Genomic DNA, 20,293 nt, shown 5'->3' with positions numbered 1-20,293 from the left:
TTAATAATCAGAGACTAGTATAGCCACAGGCCCTTTGGAATATAACTAAAATATGCCTACTAGCTATCTACAAAATGGAGGGACCCCCCCCCCAGCTCTTCATCTGCACTATTCCAGCCTTTAGGTTCATGATTGGTCAACAATTTATTTGGTTTTATATGCTAACTCTTTTTTCAGCCACCAGGTTCCAGATGCTAGCAGGACACTAACCTGACTTCCCTGGACAGACGACCCCACCAATATGTCCTGGAGCTCAGCCTTCCCAGAGCCCTGCCCCACTAGGGAAAGAGAGAGGCAGGCTGGGAGTATGGATCCACCTGACAACACCCATGTTCAGCAGGGAAGCAATTACAGAAGCCAGACCTTCCACCTTCTGCATCCCACGATGACCCTGGGTCCATACTCCCAGAGGGATAGAGAATGGGAAAGCTACCAGGGGAGCGGAGGAGATATGGAGTTCTGGTGGTGGGAACTGCATGGACTTATACCCCTCTTATCCTGTGGTTTTGTCATTGTTTCCTTTTCATAAATAAAATAAAATAAAGAATAAAACACACCCACCCAAAAAAAAAAGATATAAAGCAGAACAAATTGTTTAATAAACAGGAACCTAAAGGTAAGAATAGAGCAGATAAGATTTGGGGTTTTCATGTAGAAAGCTAGGAAGTCTATTTTAGGTCTATCCCAAGGGGGCCGTGACTTTAGTAATTTTTGCCTGAGCCTGATAGCTAACATGTAGGTGGACTAAAAGCATTGTCTGGGAAGATGGTGACAGAGTTGAGAATAGGACTAGAAAGCTGGATCAGGGCAGAGAGTATCTCCCAAATGTAGGAGAAATATATAAATACCACTAACTCTAAACCCCTCTGATCTGACCCAGAACAGAGCATTTCAAGGTTTCTCTGAGCTCTGTTTCCAAGAGAGACTGAGTTGTCAGGCACCATCTCTGCTCTCTCTCCCCAGCAGATGTGGTGGCAAGCCTTCTGCAGTGACAGTCACAAATGTCTGCAGATATTAGCAAGTGTCCCCCGAGAGTGAAAGTCACCCCTGGTGGAGAATCACTGGCCTGCTTCCCACAGCCTCACCACTTCCTTATTGGGGAAAAAAAATGCTTATAACATCTCATCTCAGCTAGACGTTGATAGAATTCTAAAAATACTACATAGTGTGAACTCACTATCTCTTCATCTTTCCCCAAATGATTTGGGAATCCTGTTATTGTCTTCTCCCAAGATGGGGAAACGGAGGCACTAAGCAATTGAGTGGCTTTACCAAAGTGACACAGCCAGAAAAAAAGAATTGGGATTGGATGGATGGATGGATGGATGGATGGATGGATGGATGGATGGATGGATGGATGGATGAGTGGATGGATGGATGGATGCATGGGTGGATGAGTGGATGGATGGATGGATGGATGGATGGATGGATAGATAGATGAGTGGATGGATGGATGGATGGATGGATGGATGGATGGATGGATGGATGCATGGGTGGATGAGTGGATGGATGGATGGATAGATGGATGGATGGATGGATGGATGGATGGATGGATGGATGGATGGATTAGTGGATGGATGGATGGATTATTGGATGGATGAATGGTTGGATGGATGGATGGATGGATTAGTGGATGGATGGATGGATTAGTGGATGGATGGATGGATGGATGGATGGATGGATGGATGGATGGATGGATGGATGAGTGGATGGATGGATGGATGGATTAATGGGTGGATGTATTAGTGGATGGATGGATGGATGGATGGGAGAGAGAGAATTAGAGCATCACTGAGGAATCGACAGTGCAGTTGACCAAACTTAGAACCCCAAAGCTTATAAGTGTGATGCTCTACCCTTCAGACCACTTCCTATGGCAGTGAGAGTCAGGGTTCCAACCAGCTTCCCTGGCCCCTGATTACTGCTGTCCTTTGAGATGTGAGACCCCTGAGATTCCTGACTGGACCTGCTTCCTCTCTTCAAAGCTGCAAAAGGTTGTGGAAGAAGTGAAGTCACACCTGGACAATACAACACTATGGAGGAGTGGAAATAAGACTGATGTGGCCACGAAAGTCACCAAGATCCTGAAGCAGATGGAGAAAAATGTTCTGGAAACAGCCCTGAGGTCACCAGAGAAGACAACTCAGAGAGTCCAAAACAGTTCTGTGGGTAAGCGGACAGACAATGAGGTCAGAGATGAGATGCTGGGGTCTGGGGGAATAGATACAAAAATCAATATATTGAGGCTGGGTGGCGGCGCACCTGGTTGGGCGCACATGTTACAGTGCACAAGGACTGGGGTTCGAGCCCCTGGTCCCCACCTGCAGGGGGAAAGCTTTGTGAGTGGTGAAGCAGGTCTGCAGGTGTCTCTGTCTCTCTCCCTCTCTATCACCCCCTTCCCTCTCAATTTCTGGCTGTCTTGATCCAATAAATAAAGATAATAAAAAATTAAGAAATAATAAAAGAAAAATTAATATATTGTGAGCTGGGGGGGGGACAGCACAGGGCTTTGGAGAGAGGAGGTCCCAGGGCATAGCAGTGAGGTGTCTTGGACACCTGGTCTCAACACACAATGTCCATGGCGGACCTGAGCACCATCTACTTACCAGCTGTCGAGACGCGAGTTGTTAGAAGCTGCTCCGGGTGGAGAGAGCTGTTCGGTCTGGTGGCCCAGAGCAACGCCATGGAAATTCACTGCACAGACGTCCTGCAGAACCCACAAGGTGCCAGCCAGGGCTCATGGGACCCCCTAAGACACAGGGCAGAGTAGCACTTGGGAGCCGAGGTAGCAAGTCCCCCCCGGGGCCTCCTCCCTCAGGTACTTGACGCCCTGGGGCTGGGTCAGTGGAGTCTGTTCCTTCAAAGTAAAGGAACAGGGGGCAGGGTAGCACATGCCAGTCCAGAGGCACCAGGGAGCTCAGAAGGTGGGGGTGGGAGATAGAATAGAAGAAGGGAGAGAAAGAGAGAGAGAGAACGGGAGGGAGGGAAATGGGGGAGAGAGGAAGAGTGGAAGAAAGGAGCGAGAGAGAGGGGAGGGAGGAAGGAAGGAAGGAATGAAGGAAGGAAGGAAGGAAGGAAGGAAGGAAGGAAGGAAGGAGGAAAGGCTGTGGGTTGGTGTTGAACTGGGTCCAAGGAAAAGCTGGATTGGAGGAGGAGGAGCAGAAGAGGAGGAAGAGGATGAGGGAGGAGAGGGGGAGGAGGAGGAGAGCCAAGAATGAGGGGTCTGTTCCCCAGCTGCGTCCTGGGTGGTCCCCCTCACTCCATCTGTCCATCCGTCTGCCAGGCCCCAGTGCGGTGGCCTTCATCTCCTACTCATCCCTGGGCCGCATCCTGGACGGAAGCTTCTTCCAGGAGCCGGGGGAGACAGGCCGGGCCCACCTGAGCTCCCAGGTGGTCAGCGCCACCATCGGCCCCGACAGGAACCTGTCCGTCCGGCAGCCGGTGTCTCTGACCTTCCAGCGCACGCAGGTGGGTGCAGGCCGGGGGCTGGGCTGCAGGACTTGGGAGGGGCACTGACCACCTGGTTGTTCTCTCACCCCCAAACCAGGTCCTTTTTTGGGGGTCCTATGCCTGGACCCCAAAGCCCCACCTCCATCCCCAACTCCCCCTTTCCCCAGAGTCCTTTACTTTGGTGCCAAACCCAGTACAAGTCTCACACTGTCTCCCCTTCATGTCCTTTTTTAATTATTATTATTTTAGTAGTGATTTAATAATGATTAACAAGATGACTCCACCCCGTTCCCACCACCAGAGTTCTGTGTCCCCACTGGAAACTACAGTTGTTCTCCCAAGGTTACAGATATGGGTTGACTATTACTCCTAGAACTGGGGTCCTCCCTTCTCTCCCTTTCTCAGTCACACTCCACCTGTGACTCCGTCTGAGTGTCCCTTCTTTTTCCTCTTCTCTCTCCGGGTCCTGATGGAGTTGGGGTTCAGAGCCCTCTGGGCGTCTTCCCCCTGACATTTCATCCCTCTGGGAGTCTGGATCAAATTTCTTTTTTTTTAATTAGTAATTTATTAATGACTAAGAAGATTATAAGATCACAGGGGTACAATTTCACACAATTCCCACCACCAGATTCCCTGTCCCCTCCCCTCCATTGGAAGCTTCCCTGTTCTTTATCCCTCTGGGAACATGGACCCAAATTCTTTATGGGGAGCAGAAGGTGGGAGTTGTGGCTTCTGTCATGGCTTCTCCGCTTGGACATGGGTGTTGGCAGGTGGATCCACACCCCCAGCCTGTGTCTGTCCCTAGTGGGGCAGGCCTCTGGGGAGGGGAGGCTCCAGGACATATGGGTGAGGGCGTCTGCCCAGGGAATTCAGGATGGTGTCATGGCAGCATTTGCAACTTGGTAACTGAAAGGCAGTAAGATATAAAGTAGATAAAATTGTTTAGTAAACAGGAAACTAAAGGTAGGAACAGAGCAGAGAGAATTAGGAAGCTGGTGGTGGGAATTGTGTGTAGTTATACCCCTCTTATCCTATGGTTTTGTTAATGTCTCCTTCTTTAAATAAATAAAAACAAAGAAAGAAAAAAGAAAGAAAGAAAGAAAGAAGAAAGAAAGAAAGAAAGAAAGAAAGAAAGAAAGAAAGAAAGAAAGAAAGAAAGAAAGGGAATTAGGGGTCTTCGTATGGGAAGCAGATAGGAAGTCTATTTGGGGGCTGTTCCAAGGACATCCACTGTGTTCTTCAGGGGGTGTCCAGGGACGGCCAAGTCCTGTGCGTCTATTGGGCCAGCCAGCAGTGGGGCGGCCACTGGTCCACGGATGGCTGCCTGCTGGTGGGTGAGAACAGCACCCACGTCTTCTGCAATGCCACCCACCTGTCCAGTTTCGCCGTGCTGGTGGCCCTCAGCCAACAGGTAGGAGAGGACCTGCGGTTTCTCCAGCTGGTACCTTGGGCATCTGCTGTGACGCAGTGGGGATCCTGGGGCTGGGGGCTGATGGCTGGGGAGAGGCAGGGTAGAACACACGTTTTGCCAGGCACAAGGACCTGGGTTCGAGCCCCCCAGCCACCACATGGGAGCACCATGGACCGAGGAAGCTTCATCAGTGGTGGACCAATATTCTGCTTCCCTCTCTCTCTCTCTCTCTCTCTCTCTCTCCCTCTCCTCTCACTCTCTTTCTGCCTCTCTCCACCTCCTTTTTCTCTCTCCCTTTCCTCTCTTTTTCTCTCTCTCCCTCTCTTCCCTCTCTTCTCTTTCTCTCTGCCTCTCTCTTTTTCTCTATTCCTTTCCTCTTTCTCTTATTCTCTTTCCTTTTCCTCTCTTTCTGTCCCTCTTCTCTCTCCCTGCCTCTCTCTCTTTCTCTTTCCTTCTCCTCTCTCTCTCTTCCTCCTCTCTCTTTTTCTCTTTCTTTCTCTCTCTCTCTCTCTCTCTCTCTCTCTCGTCATCCCTTTACTTGAAAAAGAGTCCAGGGGACTGGAGCCTCCTCTCCCCAGAGCCCTGCCCCACTAGGGACAGACAGACACAGGCTGGGGGTGTGGATCCACCTGCCAACACCCATGTCCAGCGGAGAAGCCATGACAGAAGCCACAACTCCCACCTTCTGCTCCCCATAAAGAATTTGGGTCCAGGCTCCCAGAGGGGGAGAAATGTCAGGGGAAGATGCCCAGAGGGCTCTGAGCCCCAACTCCATCAGGACCCAGAGCCACCAAGAATCTTGTCTTTATCCCATCACTGAAAGGGAAATCAGTCTGGAAAACACCAGAAGAAGCCAGGCACTGTTTCTCTTATCTGAGAGAGAAGTGGGGAGAGAAAAAACACCCTGAAACAGTAACAGGTGTAGGGGTGAACTAGAAAAGAATTAAAGGTGGTGGCCAGGTGGTGGCACACCTGGTTGAGCGCACACATGTTACAGTGTGCAAGGACCCGGGTTCGAGACCCCGGGTCCCCACCTGCAGGGAGGAATTTTCACGAGTGGTGAAGCAGGGCTGCAGGTGTCTCTCTGTCTCTCTCCCTCTCTATCTCCCTCTCCCCTATCAAATTCTCTCTGTATCTCTCCAATAAATAAATATAATTTAAAAAATTGTAAAGAAAAGAAGTGAAGGGAGTCGGGCGGTGGCGCAGCGGGTTAAGTACAGGTGGCGCAAAGCACAAGGACCGGCGTGAGGATCCCGGTTCGAGCCCCTGGCTCCCCACCTGCAGGGGAGTCGCTTCCCAGGCGGTGAAGCAGGTCTGCAGGTGTCTGTCTTTCTCTCCCCCTCTCTGTCTTCCCCTCCTCTCTCCATGTCTCTCTGTCCTATCCAACAACGACGACTTCAATAACTACAACAACAATAAATACAAAAACAAAAAAGGACAACAAAAATGGAAAATAAATAAATTTTTTTTTTAAAGTGAAACCAGGACCATTGAAGAAAACAGGACTGAGGGGGAATATATATACACAGACTGTACCAAGAGCTTCATTGTACAAGACACAAATTGGTCTCCTCTTCCTCTTCCTCTTTTTCTTCTTCCTCTTCCTCCTCCTCTCCTACCTCCTCCCATCTTTAACTCAGAAGGACAGCATCTCTGTCAATAGCTAGATAACTACAGAAGGAGGAAGGGTGTTCTTAAATCATTCTTTCTTTCTATGGCTGGATGTCTCAATTCCGTTGTGAACCCCCAAAGTTCCCAGCCAATGGAGAAACTTGGGGAGGTGGGTTTTTGCCAACAGGGTTGACTCAGGTTGGGTTGGGGCCCAGAACTCAAGAAGTGATTTCATAAAGCTGGAGGGAAGAGTGGGGGAAGTGGGTTCTTGCAGAATCTAACTTCTTCTTGAGAAACTGGCCGCAGCCTCGTCCCTGCCTGGCCAGGTCCTGCCCTGCCACACGCCGGGGCCCCCTGTGCAAGCCCCCCGTTGAGATGTTTTTTATTATTGATTCAATGATCGACAAGACTGTCAGATAACAGGGACACAATCCCACACAGCCTCCAGCTGGACATGGGTGTTGGCAGGTGGATCCACACCCCCAGCCTGTCTCTGTCTCTCCCCCTCTCTGTCTCCTCTCCTCTCTCCATTTCTCTCTGTTCTATTCAACAACAAATGACACCAACAACAACAATAATAATGACAACAATAAAACAAGGGCAACAAAAGGAAATAAATAAATAAATAAAAATAATAAAAATTAAAAATCCAAACTTGAGTCAGCATGCACCGTTCTCTTTTTTATTTACTTATTAATTTATAAGAAAGACTGGAGGAGAGAACGAACCAGACATCACTCTGGTCCTTGTGCTGCCGGGGATTGAACTTGGGGACTCATGCTTGAGATTCTGATGCTTTATGCACTGTGCCACCTCCCAGACCACCACAGTTCTCTCTTGATGGCGCACGTGTGTCTGTACACGTGTGTCCATTTTCCTAAATAAAGTGTGTGAGGTCTAGTCAAGGCTTCCTCAAATCTCTGTGGAACTCACAGTGACAAAACAGACACTCCAGGGGTCGGCGGGGGAGACAGTTGGGTCTCATTTCTCCCACAGTCGTTTGACTGAATAGCAGTTTGCTGTCCGACTAGTCGCTCCTTCCTCCCTGTGTCTCTGTTAGCCTTTGGAGATTTTCTTTTTCCTTTTCTTTTTTTGAATGTCTTTTATTTTATTTATTTTACTATTGGGTAGACAGAGAAATTGAGAGGGGTGGGAGAGAGTCAGAGAGACAGACACTTGCAGACCTGCTTCACCACTCGTGAAGTTTCTCCCCCTGCAGGTGGGGAGCTGCGGCTTGATCCTTCTATTTCTCTCTTTTTTTTTTTTTTTGTCAATTCTTTTTTTTAATTATTTTTTTAATATTTATTTATTTATTCCCTTTTGTTGCCCTTGTTGTTTTATTGTTGTAGTTATTATCATTGTTATTGATGTCGTTGTTGTTGGCTAGGACAGAGAGAAATGGAGAGAGGAGGGGAAGACAGAGAGGAAAGACAGAGGGGGAGAGAAAGACAGACAGCTGCAGACCTGCTTCACTGCCTGGGAAGCGACTCCCCTGCAGGTGGGGAGCCGGGGGCTCAAACTGGATCCTTTCTCCAGTCCTTGTGCTTTGTGCCACCTGCACTTAACCTGCTGCGCTACTGCCCGACTCCCAGACCTTCTATCTATAAAATATTTTTTTAAAAAAAAGGTGAGAGACAGAGAGGCTGGACTGGATGGTGTTATACCCAGTTGAGTGCACCTGTTACCATGTGCAAGGACCCAGGTTCAAAGCCCCCGCTCCCCACCTGCAGGACGGACTTTATGAGCAGTGAAGCAGGGCTGTCTCTCTGTCTCTCAGTAAAGGTTGGGGTGGGGTGGGGTGGGGCTGGAGAGCTGAGTGGGCAGAGGGCTGTCCATCAGATGGTGTCCCATGGAAGCTAGACCTCTCGTGGTGGGTGTGGCTTGGTGTATCCAGAGATGAAGGGGCACCTGAGAGAAGGGCTTCTTCCATCAGCCGACCGGGAAAGGACAGGTGAGGATGGTTGTGGGGGGAAAGGGAATTCTGCTGCGCTGCTGGTGGGAATGCGGACGGGGGCAGCCCCTCTGGAGACTGTGTGCACGGTCCTTAAACAAATCAACACGGAGTCGCCTTATGAGCCCGCGGTCCCACCCTTGGGCGTGCATCCAGTGGACGCTCAGTGCTAATTAGAAGGGACACACGCTGCCCTGTGCCCACAGCTGCGTTATTCCCAACAGCCAGAGAGTGGAGGCCGCCCCGATGCCCATCCACAGATGACTGGACAAAGAAGGGATGGTATATCTATTCCATGGAATACTACTTTGCCATTAAAAAGATGATGTTGTGAGGGGCCAGGTGGTGGCGCACCTGTTACCAGGCACAGGGACCCAAGTTCAAGTCCCCGGTCCTCACCTGCAGGGGGAAAGCTTTGTGAGTGGTGAAGCAGGGCTGCGGGTGTCTGTCTGTCTCCCTTCTTCTCTATCACCCCCTTCCCTCTCAATTTCTACCTGTCTCTATCCAGTAAATAAATAAAGATAATATTAAAAAAAAAATTCTCCCCTTTTATTGCCCTTGTTGTTGTAGCCTTGTTGTGGTTATTGTTGTTGTTGTTGATGTCGTGCGTTGTTGGATAGGACAGAGAGACATGGAGAGAGGAGGGGAAGACAGAGAGGGAGAGAGAAAGACAGACACCTGCAGACCTGCTTCACCACCTGTGAAGTGACTCCCCTGCAGGTGGGGAGCCGGGGGCTCGAACTGGGATTCTCATGCCGGTCCTTATATATATTTCTTAATGTGAGGCTCTGTAATTTGAACATGTAGAAGATTTTAAGACCAATGTGGCCTTGAGTTTCTAAAATTGTTCTTCATCGATACTCACTTCCTACGGCAAGGAAGTCCTGCTTCGTGTGGAGACCGCCATCTTAGAGCAGGGAGGTGTGATCAGAGTTCTTCTCTGTTGGGTCCCAGGAGGAAGACTTCGTCCTGGACGTCATCACCTACGTGGGGCTGGGTCTCTCTCTGCTCTGCCTCCTCCTGGCCGCCCTCACCTTCCTGCTGTGCAAAGCCATCCAGAACACCAGCACCTCCATCCACCTGCAGCTCTCGCTCTGCCTCTTCCTGGCCCACTTGCTCTTCCTCACGGCCATCGACAGAACCGAGATCCGGGTAACTACCATGATGTCTCGGGGACCCACGGCCTCCCCCAGGGCGGCTGAACTAACTCACGGGGCCATACTCCACCGGATCCCTTTAAGCAACACCCTGGGTCCAGGGGAGCCAGAGTTGAATGGTCAACTTCACATTGACCAACACAACTAGAAGACCAAGGCTCTCTTGACAACTCCTTCCTGTCCATCAGAGATGTCCTCAATGTCCAGATACAAGAGATACATTTCACCCTGACATCCCTCCCGGTGACCCCTCTCTCCTCCCCCAGGTGCTGTGTGCCATCATCGCGGGGGCCTTACACTACCTCTACCTGGCCGCCTTCACCTGGATGCTTCTGGAAGGCCTGAATCTCTTCCTCACGGCCCGGAACCTGATGGTGGTCAACTACTCGGGCATGAACAAGGTCATCAAATGGCTCATGTTCCCCGTGGGCTACGGGGTCCCTGCTGTGATCGTGGGGGTGTCCGCAGCCTCCAGGCCTCACCTGTATGGGACCCCCAGACGGTGAGACAGACTCTTATCTTGAGCCCCCAGGGTGGCTTGGGAAGCCGTGTTCCTGGTGGCAATTCTGTTTCCCCCTCTCAGACCTGCTACTTTTTTTTTTAATTAGTGTTTTAATAATGATCGGCAAGATTGTGGGATAAGAAGGGTCCAATTTGGGAGTCCAGCCATAGTGCAGCGGGTTAAGTGCATGTGGCGCCAAGCACAGGGACCGGCTTAAGGATCCCGGTTCGGGCCCCCGGCTCCCCACCTGCAGGGGAGTCGCTTCCCAGGCGGTGAAGCAGGTCTGCAGGTGTCTGTCTTTCTCTCCCCCTCTCTGTCTTCCCCTCCTCTCTCCATGTCTCTCTGTCCTATCCAACAACAACAACAATAAAACAACAAGGACAACAAAATGGAATAAATACATAAATAAATATTTTTTAAAAAGAAGGGTACAATTCCACACAGTTCTACCACCAGAGTTCCGTGTCCCATCCCCTCCATTGGAAGATTCCCTATTCTTTTTTTTTTATTTTGTTATTGGGGGATTAATGTTTTCAAGTCCACAGTAAGTACAATAGTTTGTACATGCATAACATTTCTCAGTTTCCCACATAGCAATGCAACCCCCACTAGGTCCTCTGCCATCCTTTCCCGGGACCTGTATTTTGTCTTTTACTTTGGTGCAATACACCAACTCCAGTTCAGATTCTACTTGTGTTTTCTCTTCTGATCTTGTTGGAGGGAATGTCAATTGGTCCAACCTCTGTGGAGAACAGTCTGGAGAACTCTCAGAAGGCTAGAAGTGAACCTATCCTCTGATCCTGCAATTCCACTCCTGGAGATATATCCTAAGGAACCCAACACACCCAACCAGAAAGATCTGTGTGCACCTGTGTTCACAGCAGCACAATGTGTAATAGCCAAAACCTGGAAGCAACCCAGGTGTCCAACAACAGATGAGTGGCTGAGCAAGTTGTGGTCTAGATACACCATGGAATACTACTCAGCTATTCAAAATGGTGACTTCACCGTTTTCAGCCCATCTTGGATGGAGCTTGAAAAAATCACGTTAAGTGAAATAAGTCAGAAACAGAAGGATGAATATGGGATGATCTCACTCACAGGCGGAAGCTGAAAAGCTTCCCTGTTCTTTATTCTTCTTGGCGTCTGAACCCAAATTCTTTATGGGGAGCAGAAGGTGGGAGTTCTGGCTTCTGTCATTGCTTCTCCGCTGGACATGGGTGTTGGCAGTTGGATCCATATGGGGGGGGGCGGGTTCTGCATTGGGGGAAGGTGTCACGTCCTCCTCACGCCCTGCTCAGTCCCTGATTTTTTCTCTGTGCCCCCCACCTCTTTCCCAGCTGCTGGCTCCAGCTACAAAATGCATTTGTGTGGAGTTTCCTCGGGCCCATCTGTGCCATGGCCTGTGTGAGTATCTGGTCCCAGAGGCCTTGTCTGAAGAAGAAGAACTAGGAGCCCTGGGTGTGAGGGGCACGGGAGGCCCACACGCTCTGTTTGGAGATTGACTTGTTTCATCCTACCCCACCCATGTCACCAGAACCTCGCTGCCCTGGGCCAACTGTTTCAGAAAGAGGCAAGAGAAAGAGACTGAGAGAGAAGAGATAGAGAAAGATTGAGGGAGAGAGAGGGAGAGAGAACAAGAGAGCACCGGGTAGTGGTACACCCAGTTAAGTGCACATAGTACTAAGCACAAGGACGTATGCAAGGATCTGGGTTTGAGCCCCCAGCTCCCCACTTGCAAGGGGGGGAAGCTTCAGGAGTGGTGAAACAGGGCTGCAGGTGTCTCTCTACCTCTCTCCCTCTCCTGTCTCGGCTTCTGGCCGTCTCTATCCAATAAATAAATAAAGATAGTTGTTTTTTAATTAGAAGAAGAAAAGGAAGGCAGAGGAAGAGGAGGAGCAAGGGGGTGTAAGAAGGAAGGGAACCTTTTTCTTCTTCTTCTTCTTCTTCTTCTTCTAAGATTTATTTTTTTCATTAATGAGAAAGAAGCAGAGCCTCCCTCTGGCACACGGGATGCCAGGAGCAGGGGAGGTCAAACCCAGGACGTCATTCTGGGGAGCCCAATGCTTTCCCACTGGGCTCCCCTTCCTGGGGCCAGGAAGCACACAGTTCTCATTGTCTGTTGCTCGGTGTCACCCTTCCAGGTGAATTTTGTATTTTTCCTCTCCGTCCTGTGCATTTTGAGAAGGAAACTTTCCTCCTTGAACAGTGAGGTATCAACCATCCAAAATACAAGGTGAGGTGAGGCGGAAGCCATTTTTATCACTCTCTCAAATCACTCCAGAATACTGTATGTGTGTTGATGTCTTGTTTTATTATTATTTATTATTATTAGTGATTTAATAATGATTGACAAGACTTTAAGTTCACAGGGGGTCCATTCCCACACAGCTCCCACCACCAGAGCTCCCTGTTCCGTCCCCTCCACTGGAAGCTTCCCTGTTCTTTATCCCTCTGGGAGCCTGGACCCAAATTCTCTATGGGGAGCAGAAGGTGGGAGTTGTGGCTTCTGTCATTGCTTCTCTGCTGGACATGGGTGTTGGATCCACACCCCCAGCCTGTGTCTGTCTGTCCCTGGTGGGGCAGGGCTCTGGGGAGGGGAGGCTCCAGGACACATAGGTGAGGGCGTCTGCCCAGGGAAGTCGGGTTGGCATCATGCAACTTGGTGAGTGAAAGGAGGTAAGATACAAATCAGGAGAAAAAAATCGCTTAGTAACGAAGAACCTTTGTTATTTAATAATAAAGATAAGAATAGAGCAGATGGAACTAGGGGTCTTTGTGTGGGAAGAAGCCAGGACATCTATTTTAGGTCTATTCCAAGGGACCCGTGACTTTAGTCACTGTTGCCTGAGCCCCACAGCTAACATGCAGGTGGGCTAAAGGTGTTGTCTGCGGAGATGGTGTCAGAGTTGGGAACAGGCCTAGACAGCGGGGTCAGGGCAGAGAGCAGCTCCCAGACATGAGGAAAGTGTATAAACACCATTCTCTGTTTACCCCACTCACCTGCCCCAGGGCCCGTGTCTGTTCACACTCAGCACAGGAGCCCGTGTGGCCTCTGAGTCCCTGTCAGTCTGAGCTCACAGTCCATGGGCACAGCTGGAACCTTCCAGGCTGCTCTCACGTCAGGACCCGTCTTCCCCGAGGGGCAGAGCAGGCTGACCGGCCTCCCTGCAAGAGAGTGGGGAGTCCCTGCCATTCTGCTCTGCAGTGAGGGCAGGGCCTGGAGAGGCCCCAGGAGGGCTTGTGTTGACAGACATGTCATTTAACATCTGCTACAATCCCTCAAGATATCGGGTAGCTGGGAATCATGGCATCTTTATTTTTTCTTTTTTTCTATGTCAAAATGCATCCTGACTTTTCTGACAAGCCAAAAAAACTCTTGTTGTTTGTGGTGTTTTGGGGGGTAGCTCTTCTGTTTTGTTGTTGCTGTTACTTGGCTTTTTTTTTAATTGTTTGTTTTATCTTTATTTATTATTGGATAGAGACAGCCAGAGATTGAGAGGAAAAGAGGGAGAGAGAGAGAGAGAGAGGGAGAGAGAGAGAGAGAGAGAGAGACACCTGCAGCCCTGCTTTTCACCACTTACAAAGATTCCCCCCTGCCGGGGGCTCGAACCCAGGTCCTTGTGCACTGCAACATGTGCGCTCAACCAGATGTGCCACCACCCGGCCCCATGTTTGTTTTGTCTTGACACCGGGGTTATCACCGAGGCTCAGGGCCTGTACAACGACTTCACTGCTCCCAGGGGCCATGTCTCCCTCGGTCCTTTTTTTATTTATTTGATGGACAGAGAGGGACGCAAAAAAGAAAAAAAAAAACCTGCAGCCCTGCTCCACCACTCAGGAATCTTTGCCCTGCAGGTGGGGACCAAGGGGCTGGAGCTTGGGTATCCGTGTCTGGTAGCATGGGTGCTATACTCGGTGTTCCACCACCCAGCCCAGAGATAGGACTCTTGTAAAGATGGAGACGCAGGCAAGGAGAGACAGCATGATGGTTCTGTAAAGAGACTCTACTACCTGAGGTTCCAAAGTCCCAGGTTCAATCCCCAGCACCCCCATCAGCCAGGGCTGAACAGTGCTCTGGTAAAAGTAATAATAATAATAAATAGAATATTGAAAGAGTGGGGGGGAACAGCATAGTTGTTCTGCAAAGAAACTCTACTGCCTGAGGCTCCAAAGTCCCAGGTTCAATCCCCTGCACCACCATCAGTCAGAGCTGAGTAGTGCTCTGGTAAAATAATAATAATAATAATAATAATAATAATAAATTATTAAATAAATAAATGAATATGGAGAAGCTGAGTTATAGAGAGAGAAGGTCATCTGCCAGTTAGTATTGACTTGGATTGAGATCCAGTGGCCCAGAAGGTGGTATAGTGGATAAAGCACTAAACTTTCAAGCCTGGGGTCCTGAGTTCAGTCCCAGCGAGGGAGGCTCTCTCCCTCTCTCTCTCTCTCATTAATAAATAAGTACACCTTTATTTTAAAAAGAATAAGGAAAAGGGGCCAGGCAGTGATACGCCTGGTTGAACAGACACGTTTGCCTGTACAAGGACCCAGGTTCAAACCCCCTGCTCCCCACTTGCAGGGGGGGAAAGGATCGCGAGTGGTGAAGCAGGGTTGCACGTGTCTCTCTGTTTCTCTCCCTCTCTATCGTCCCCTTCCTCCTCAACTTCTCTCTTTCAATATCAAATAAACAAATTAAGAAGATATTAAAAAGAACTTAACTTTGTTCAAAAGAAATAAGATGAAAAAGAAAGAGAGAGAAAGAAAAGGGAGAAGTCAGCAGGCTGGTTCTGCAAAGACCCTCCTGCCTGAGGCTCCAAAGTCCCAAGTTCAATCCCCCACACCACTATCAACCAGAGCTGAGTTAAATAATAATAATAATAATAATAATAATAATTTTTTAAGTGGTGGGTCAAGGGTCGGGCAGTAGCGCAGCAGGTCAAGTGCACGTGGCATGAAGCGTAAGGACCAGCATAAGGATACCAGTTTGAGCCCCCGGCTCCCCACCTGCAGGGGGGAAGCGTCACGAGTGGTGAAGCAGGGCTGCGGGTGTCTCTCTGTCTCTCTCCCTCTCTGCCTCCCCTTCCTCTCTCAATTCCTCTCTGTCTCTATCCAATAATAAATAAATAAGAATATTAAAAAGAAAACAAAGTAGGAGGAACCACCAGGGAGTGTGGCTCCAGAGTTCTGCCAGCCAGGTGCCCTGATCCGTTCGTTTCCCGGCTCTCTCTCCCTCCTCCCCCCCACCCAGGATGCTGACGTTCAAGGCCACGGCCCAGCTCGTCATCCTGGGCTGCACCTGGTGTCTGGGGGTCCTGCAGGTGGGTCCCGCCGCCAAGCTCCTGGCCTATCTCTTCACCATCGTCAACACCCTGCAGGGCGTCTTCATCTTCCTGGTCTACTGCCTCCTCAGCCAGCAGGTATGTCTGGAAAGGATGAAAATGGGGGATGGGGGTGGTGCCCCTGATGGAGTGCACAAGGACCCGGGTTCGAGCCCTCAGTCCCCACCATGCAGGAAAGAAGGTTCGGGAGTGGTGGACGTGGGGCTGCAGGTTTCTCTCTGTCTCTGTCTCTCTCCCTCTCTCTCCCTGATTCTGTCTCGATTAAAGTAACTAAATAAATATAAAAATAAACTGTGAAAAGAAAGACAGAAATATTAAGTGAAGAAAAACACCCTTGTGATCCAGGAGGTGGTGCAGTGGATAAAACATTGAACTCTCAGGCATGAGGTCCTGAGTTCGAGCCCTGGCAGCACATGTACCAGAGTGATGTCTGGTTCTTTCTCTCTCCTCCTATCTTTCTCATTAATAAATAAATAAATAAATATTTTTAAAAGAAAGAAAAACACACAGCACCCAGGGAACCTATGGAGGGTGGGCAGGGCTGTGGGGTCTCTCCTCTCTCAGCACCAGGCACAGCACCCAGGGAGCCCCATGGAGGGTGGGCAGGGCTGTGGGGTGTCTCCTCTCTCAGCACCAGGCACAGCACCCAGGGAGCCCATGGAGGGTGGGCAGGGCTGTGGGGTCTCTCCTCTCTCAGCACCAGGCACAGCACCCAGGGAGCCCATGGAGGGTGGGCAGGGCTGTGGGGTCTCTCCTCTCTCAGCACCATGGTCAGCACCCAGGGAGCCCATGGAGGGTGGGCAGGGCTGTGGGGTCTCTCCTCTCTCAGCACCAGGCACAGCACCGAGGGAGCCCATGGAGGGTGGGCAGGCCTGTGGGGTCTCTCCTCTCTCAGCACCATGCACAGCACCCAGGGAGCCCATGGAGGGTGGGCAGGGCAGTGGGGTGTCTCCTCTCTCAGCACCCTGCACAGCACCCAGGGAGCCCATGGAGGGTGGGCAGGGCTGTGGGGTCTCTCCTCTCTCAGCACCATGGACAGCACCCAGGGAGCCCATGGAGGGTGGGCAGGGCTGTGGGGTCTCTCCTCTCAGCACCCTGAACAGCACCCAGGGAGCCCATGGAGGGTGGGCAGGGCTGTGGGGTCTCTCCTCTCTCAGCACCCTGCACAGCACCCAGGGAGCCCATGGAGGGTGGGCAGGGCTGTGGGGTCTCTCCTCTCTTTATAGTTTAAAGATAAACATATTAATTTTCAATGTTTACTTATTTGAGAGAGAGATCCTCTCAAGGTGTGATGTGTCCCTTTGTAACTGGCTGGTTCCACTCAGCGTCTAAAGTCACCAGCACTGACCAAGGCCATCTTGGTGTCTCTATTTCTCTTCCAGGTCCGAAAGTGGTTCCGAGAACTCATCCGAACAAAGTCCATGTCCGAGAGCCTTACACTTTCCAGCAGGTTTGGCCCCGAGTCCAAGCCCAGCGAGGTAAGAGGCCCCGGCTCCGCCTGGTGGTGCACCCTCCCTCCACTCCCGGACACCCCAGTTCCCTGTGTCTTTGTGTAAGCTCCTTTTTCAGGCTTGGAGGGAGAGCGCTTCCTCTGATGACCCACTTAGACAATTCCTCCTGTTCCTTCAGTCTCCTTCCTCAGTGAATCTTCCCTGCTCAGCCTGAGAGGTATTGAGGTAGCCCAGTGGGGAAAACACTGGACTCTCAAGCAGGAGGACCTGGGTTCAAGCCTTACAACACACGTGCTGGGATATCCCTCTGCTTCTCTCTCTCTCACTCATTGATGAAATCAATATAATAAGTCTTTTAAAAATTATTAAAATAGGGAGTCGGGCGGTAGCGCAGCAGGTTAAGCACAGGTGGCGCAATACGCAGGGACCGGCGTAAGGATCCCGGTTTGAGCCCCCGGCTCCCCACCTGCAGGGGAGTCGCTTCCCAGGCGGTGAAGCAGGTCTGCAGGTGTCTTGTCTTTCTCTGCCCCTCTCTGTCTTCCCCTCCTCTCTCCATTTCTCTCTGTCCTGTCCAACAACGACACAGGGGAGGCTCCAGGACACATGGGTGAGGTCGTCAGACAACCAACATCCAGAAAGCTGAAATTTGAAAGCCTTCTGAATGGAGTTTTCTGTTTTGTCTTCTGTTGCTTAGCCAGCAGGGTTGCTACTGGGGCTCAGTCAGTGCCTGTGTGGCCCCCACCATCCCTGCTGGTCATTTTTCTAGAGTGAGAGACAAAGAGAGTCAGAGAGAAGAAGAAACAGAGAGGAGAAACAGAGAGGAGGAGGGACACCCGCAACTCTGCTCCAACACTCACGAAGCTTCCCCCCTGCAAGTGGGAAGTGGGGATTTGAACCCGGGTCCTTGTACATGGAAGTATGTGCCCTCTACTGGGTGAACCACCACTTGGGCGTATTTCTGGTTTTCATCCACTCCTGGATGTTTCTGTGGTGTTGCTGCTTGTCTGTTTGGTTAGTTGGTTGGTTGTTTGTTTGTTTTTTAATAATCATATCTGCCTTTTTTAAAAAATATATTTTATTTATTTTCCCTTTTTGTCGCCCTTATTGATTTTATCAGTTGTGGTTATTATTATTATTGTTGTTATTGATGTTGTTGTTGCCAGATAGGACAGAGAGAAATGGAGAGAGGAGGGGAAGACAGAGGCAGGGAGAGAAAGACAGACACCTGCAGACCTGCTTCACCGCCTGTGAAGCGACCCCCCTGCAGGTGGGCAGCCGGGGGCTCAAACCGGAATCCTTAAGCTTTGCACCACGTGCGCTTAACCCGCTGCGCTACAGCCCGACCTCCCTCATATCTGCCTTTTAATAACGAATATCTTTGGGGCGGCGGTGTGTTTTTCCTAGATACATGAAGAGAAAATAGTAAAATTGGAACCTCCAGCCACACGGGGCCAGGGATCCCCCTGGATCCAGTCAACATCGTGAAGAATGAAACAAGGGCCAAAAGAAAAAGAAAAAGAGAAAAACGCCTCACAAGATGTCTGATTCTGGATGTCCAAACCCTACCCCTAGCAAACACCCTCTGGACCGTTGTTGATGTTATTTTTGCTAAGTAAGGAGGTCTTTCTTAGTGGTTTGCAGACAATACAGTTGTTGGTTCATGTGTGACACTTCTCAGTTTCTGCAAAACCCTCTCCCCCCAGCCCAGGTCCTCAACCACCATCAGCACCAGGACCTGAGGGGCCCCCACACCCAGAGTCCTTGACTTTGGTGCAAGACACCAAGCCCAGTCCAAGTTCTGCTTGGTGTCTCCCCTTCTGTTCTGATTTCTCCTCTTCTGTCCATGAGTGACATCAGCCCTTCTTCATCCTCCTCTTTCTGGCCGATCTCACTTCCCAGGATGCCTTCAAGCTCTATCCAAGAGGAGGGGAAGAAGGTGACTTCATGGGAGACAGGCGGTAGCACCGCGGGTTAAGCGCAGGTGGCGCAAAGCACAAGGACCACCATAAGGATCCCGGTTCGAGCCCCCGGCTCCCCACCTGCAGGGGAGTCGCTTCCCAGGCGGTGAAGCAGGTCTGCAGGTGTCTGTCTTTCTCTCCCCCTCTCTGTCTTCCCCTCCTCTCTCCATTTCTCTCTGTCCTAGCCAACAACAACAACATCAATAACAACAATAACTACAACAACAAGGGCAACAAAAGGGGAAATAAATCAAAAATTTAAAAAATCAAATAAACTCAAGAGGATTAGTGGGGCCAGGCGGGGGTGCACCTGGTGAAGTGCACACATTACAGTGTGCAAGGATTTGGGTTCAAGCCTCTGGTCCCCACCTGCAGGGGGGAAGCTTCACGAATGGTGAAGCAGGGCTGCGGGAGCCTCTCTGTCTCTCTCCCTCTCTATCTCCCCCTGCTCTCTCAATTTCCCTCTGTCGTGTGTGTGTGTGTGTGTGTGTGTGTGTGTGTGTGTGTGTGTGTGTGTGTGTGTGTGTATTACAAGAAAGAAATTAAAGTGAAGGGAATTTAAAGGGGCCAGGATATAATGTACCCAGTGGAGGGCACGGGTTACAGCGCACAGCTGAGGGGGGCAGGGTCTGGAGGAAGCATGCGTGGGGGCCTGCCTCCTGCCACCACATCTATCCGCCTTTTCTCTTGACACCACAAAGCATCTGAAAAGCCCTTTCCGGCCGGCTGTCCCCACTTCCGCCCGCCCCCTCGCTGCTCAACCACAGACGTCTAAGTGCTTGTTCCCAGACACCCCAGGAACAGGAACGGCCTGTGACCCACACTGCAGCCTCCCTGCTGAGCCCCCTGGTTACAGCCCAGGATCAGTATTACTGTTACTGCTGCTGTTGTTGTTGTTATCATGTTGTCATCACCAGGGCTTCCCTGCTCTGGGCTGACTTGTACAGAGACAGAGACAGAGAGACAGGGGGTGGGCGTGGTGCCCACGGCTAAGCACACACAGTACTAAACACAAGGATCTGGGTTCGAGCCCCCAGCTCCCCACCTGCAGGGGAGTTGCTTCAGAGGCGGTGAAGCAGGTCTGCAGGTGTCTGTCTTTCTCTCCCTGTCTTCCGCTCCTCTCTCCATTTCTCTCTGTCCTATCCAATGACGACGACCACTATAACTACAACAATAATAACTACAACAATAAAACAGCAAAGGGCAACAAAAAGGAATAAGTAAATAAATATTAAAAATAATAATAAGATAGAACATGGTGCAAAGCGCAAGGACCGGCACAAGCATTCTCAGTTAGAGCCCCTGACTCCCCTTCCCAGGCGGTGAAGCAGGTCTGCAGGTGTCTGAACTTCTCTCCCCCTCTCTGTCTTCCCCTCCTCTCTCCATTTCTCTCTGTCCTGTCCCACAACAACGACATCAACAACCACAATGACTACAACAATAAAACAACAAAGGCA

The 20,293-nt window shown here is 50.5% G+C and overlaps 1 protein-coding gene across 4 annotated transcripts in view; it reads left to right on the top strand.

Annotated features, from left to right (window-relative positions):
- ADGRE3 (adhesion G protein-coupled receptor E3) overlaps positions 1-18,541 on the top strand; it is a 33,250-nt gene extending 14,709 nt beyond the window's left edge. For 3 of the 4 annotated variants that reach the window (XM_060184034.1, XM_060184035.1, XM_060184033.1), the window contains 11 exons: positions 1,986-2,169; positions 2,610-2,723; positions 3,284-3,468; positions 4,694-4,861; positions 9,378-9,575; positions 9,847-10,082; positions 11,423-11,489; positions 12,227-12,318; positions 15,337-15,505; positions 16,810-16,905; positions 18,283-18,541. In XM_060184034.1, the coding sequence (XP_060040017.1) occupies positions 1,986-2,169; positions 2,610-2,723; positions 3,284-3,468; positions 4,694-4,861; positions 9,378-9,575; positions 9,847-10,082; positions 11,423-11,489; positions 12,227-12,318; positions 15,337-15,505; positions 16,810-16,905; positions 18,283-18,363 (1,590 nt within the window). In that variant the 3' untranslated portion in view covers positions 18,364-18,541. The remainder of the gene's footprint in view (positions 1-1,985; positions 2,170-2,609; positions 2,724-3,283; positions 3,469-4,693; positions 4,862-9,377; positions 9,576-9,846; positions 10,083-11,422; positions 11,490-12,226; positions 12,319-15,336; positions 15,506-16,809; positions 16,906-18,282) is intronic. The other variant, XM_060184036.1, reaches the window with a different exon arrangement.
- The last annotated feature ends 1,752 nt before the right edge of the window (positions 18,542-20,293 follow it).

The sequence above is a fragment of the Erinaceus europaeus genome, unplaced genomic scaffold, assembly GCF_950295315.1.
Source record: "Erinaceus europaeus unplaced genomic scaffold, mEriEur2.1 scaffold_597, whole genome shotgun sequence".
NCBI classification, from domain to species: Eukaryota; Metazoa; Chordata; class Mammalia; order Eulipotyphla; family Erinaceidae; genus Erinaceus; species Erinaceus europaeus.
Note: the sequence above shows the minus strand (reverse complement) of the source record. Positions and strands in the feature narration are given on the sequence as shown.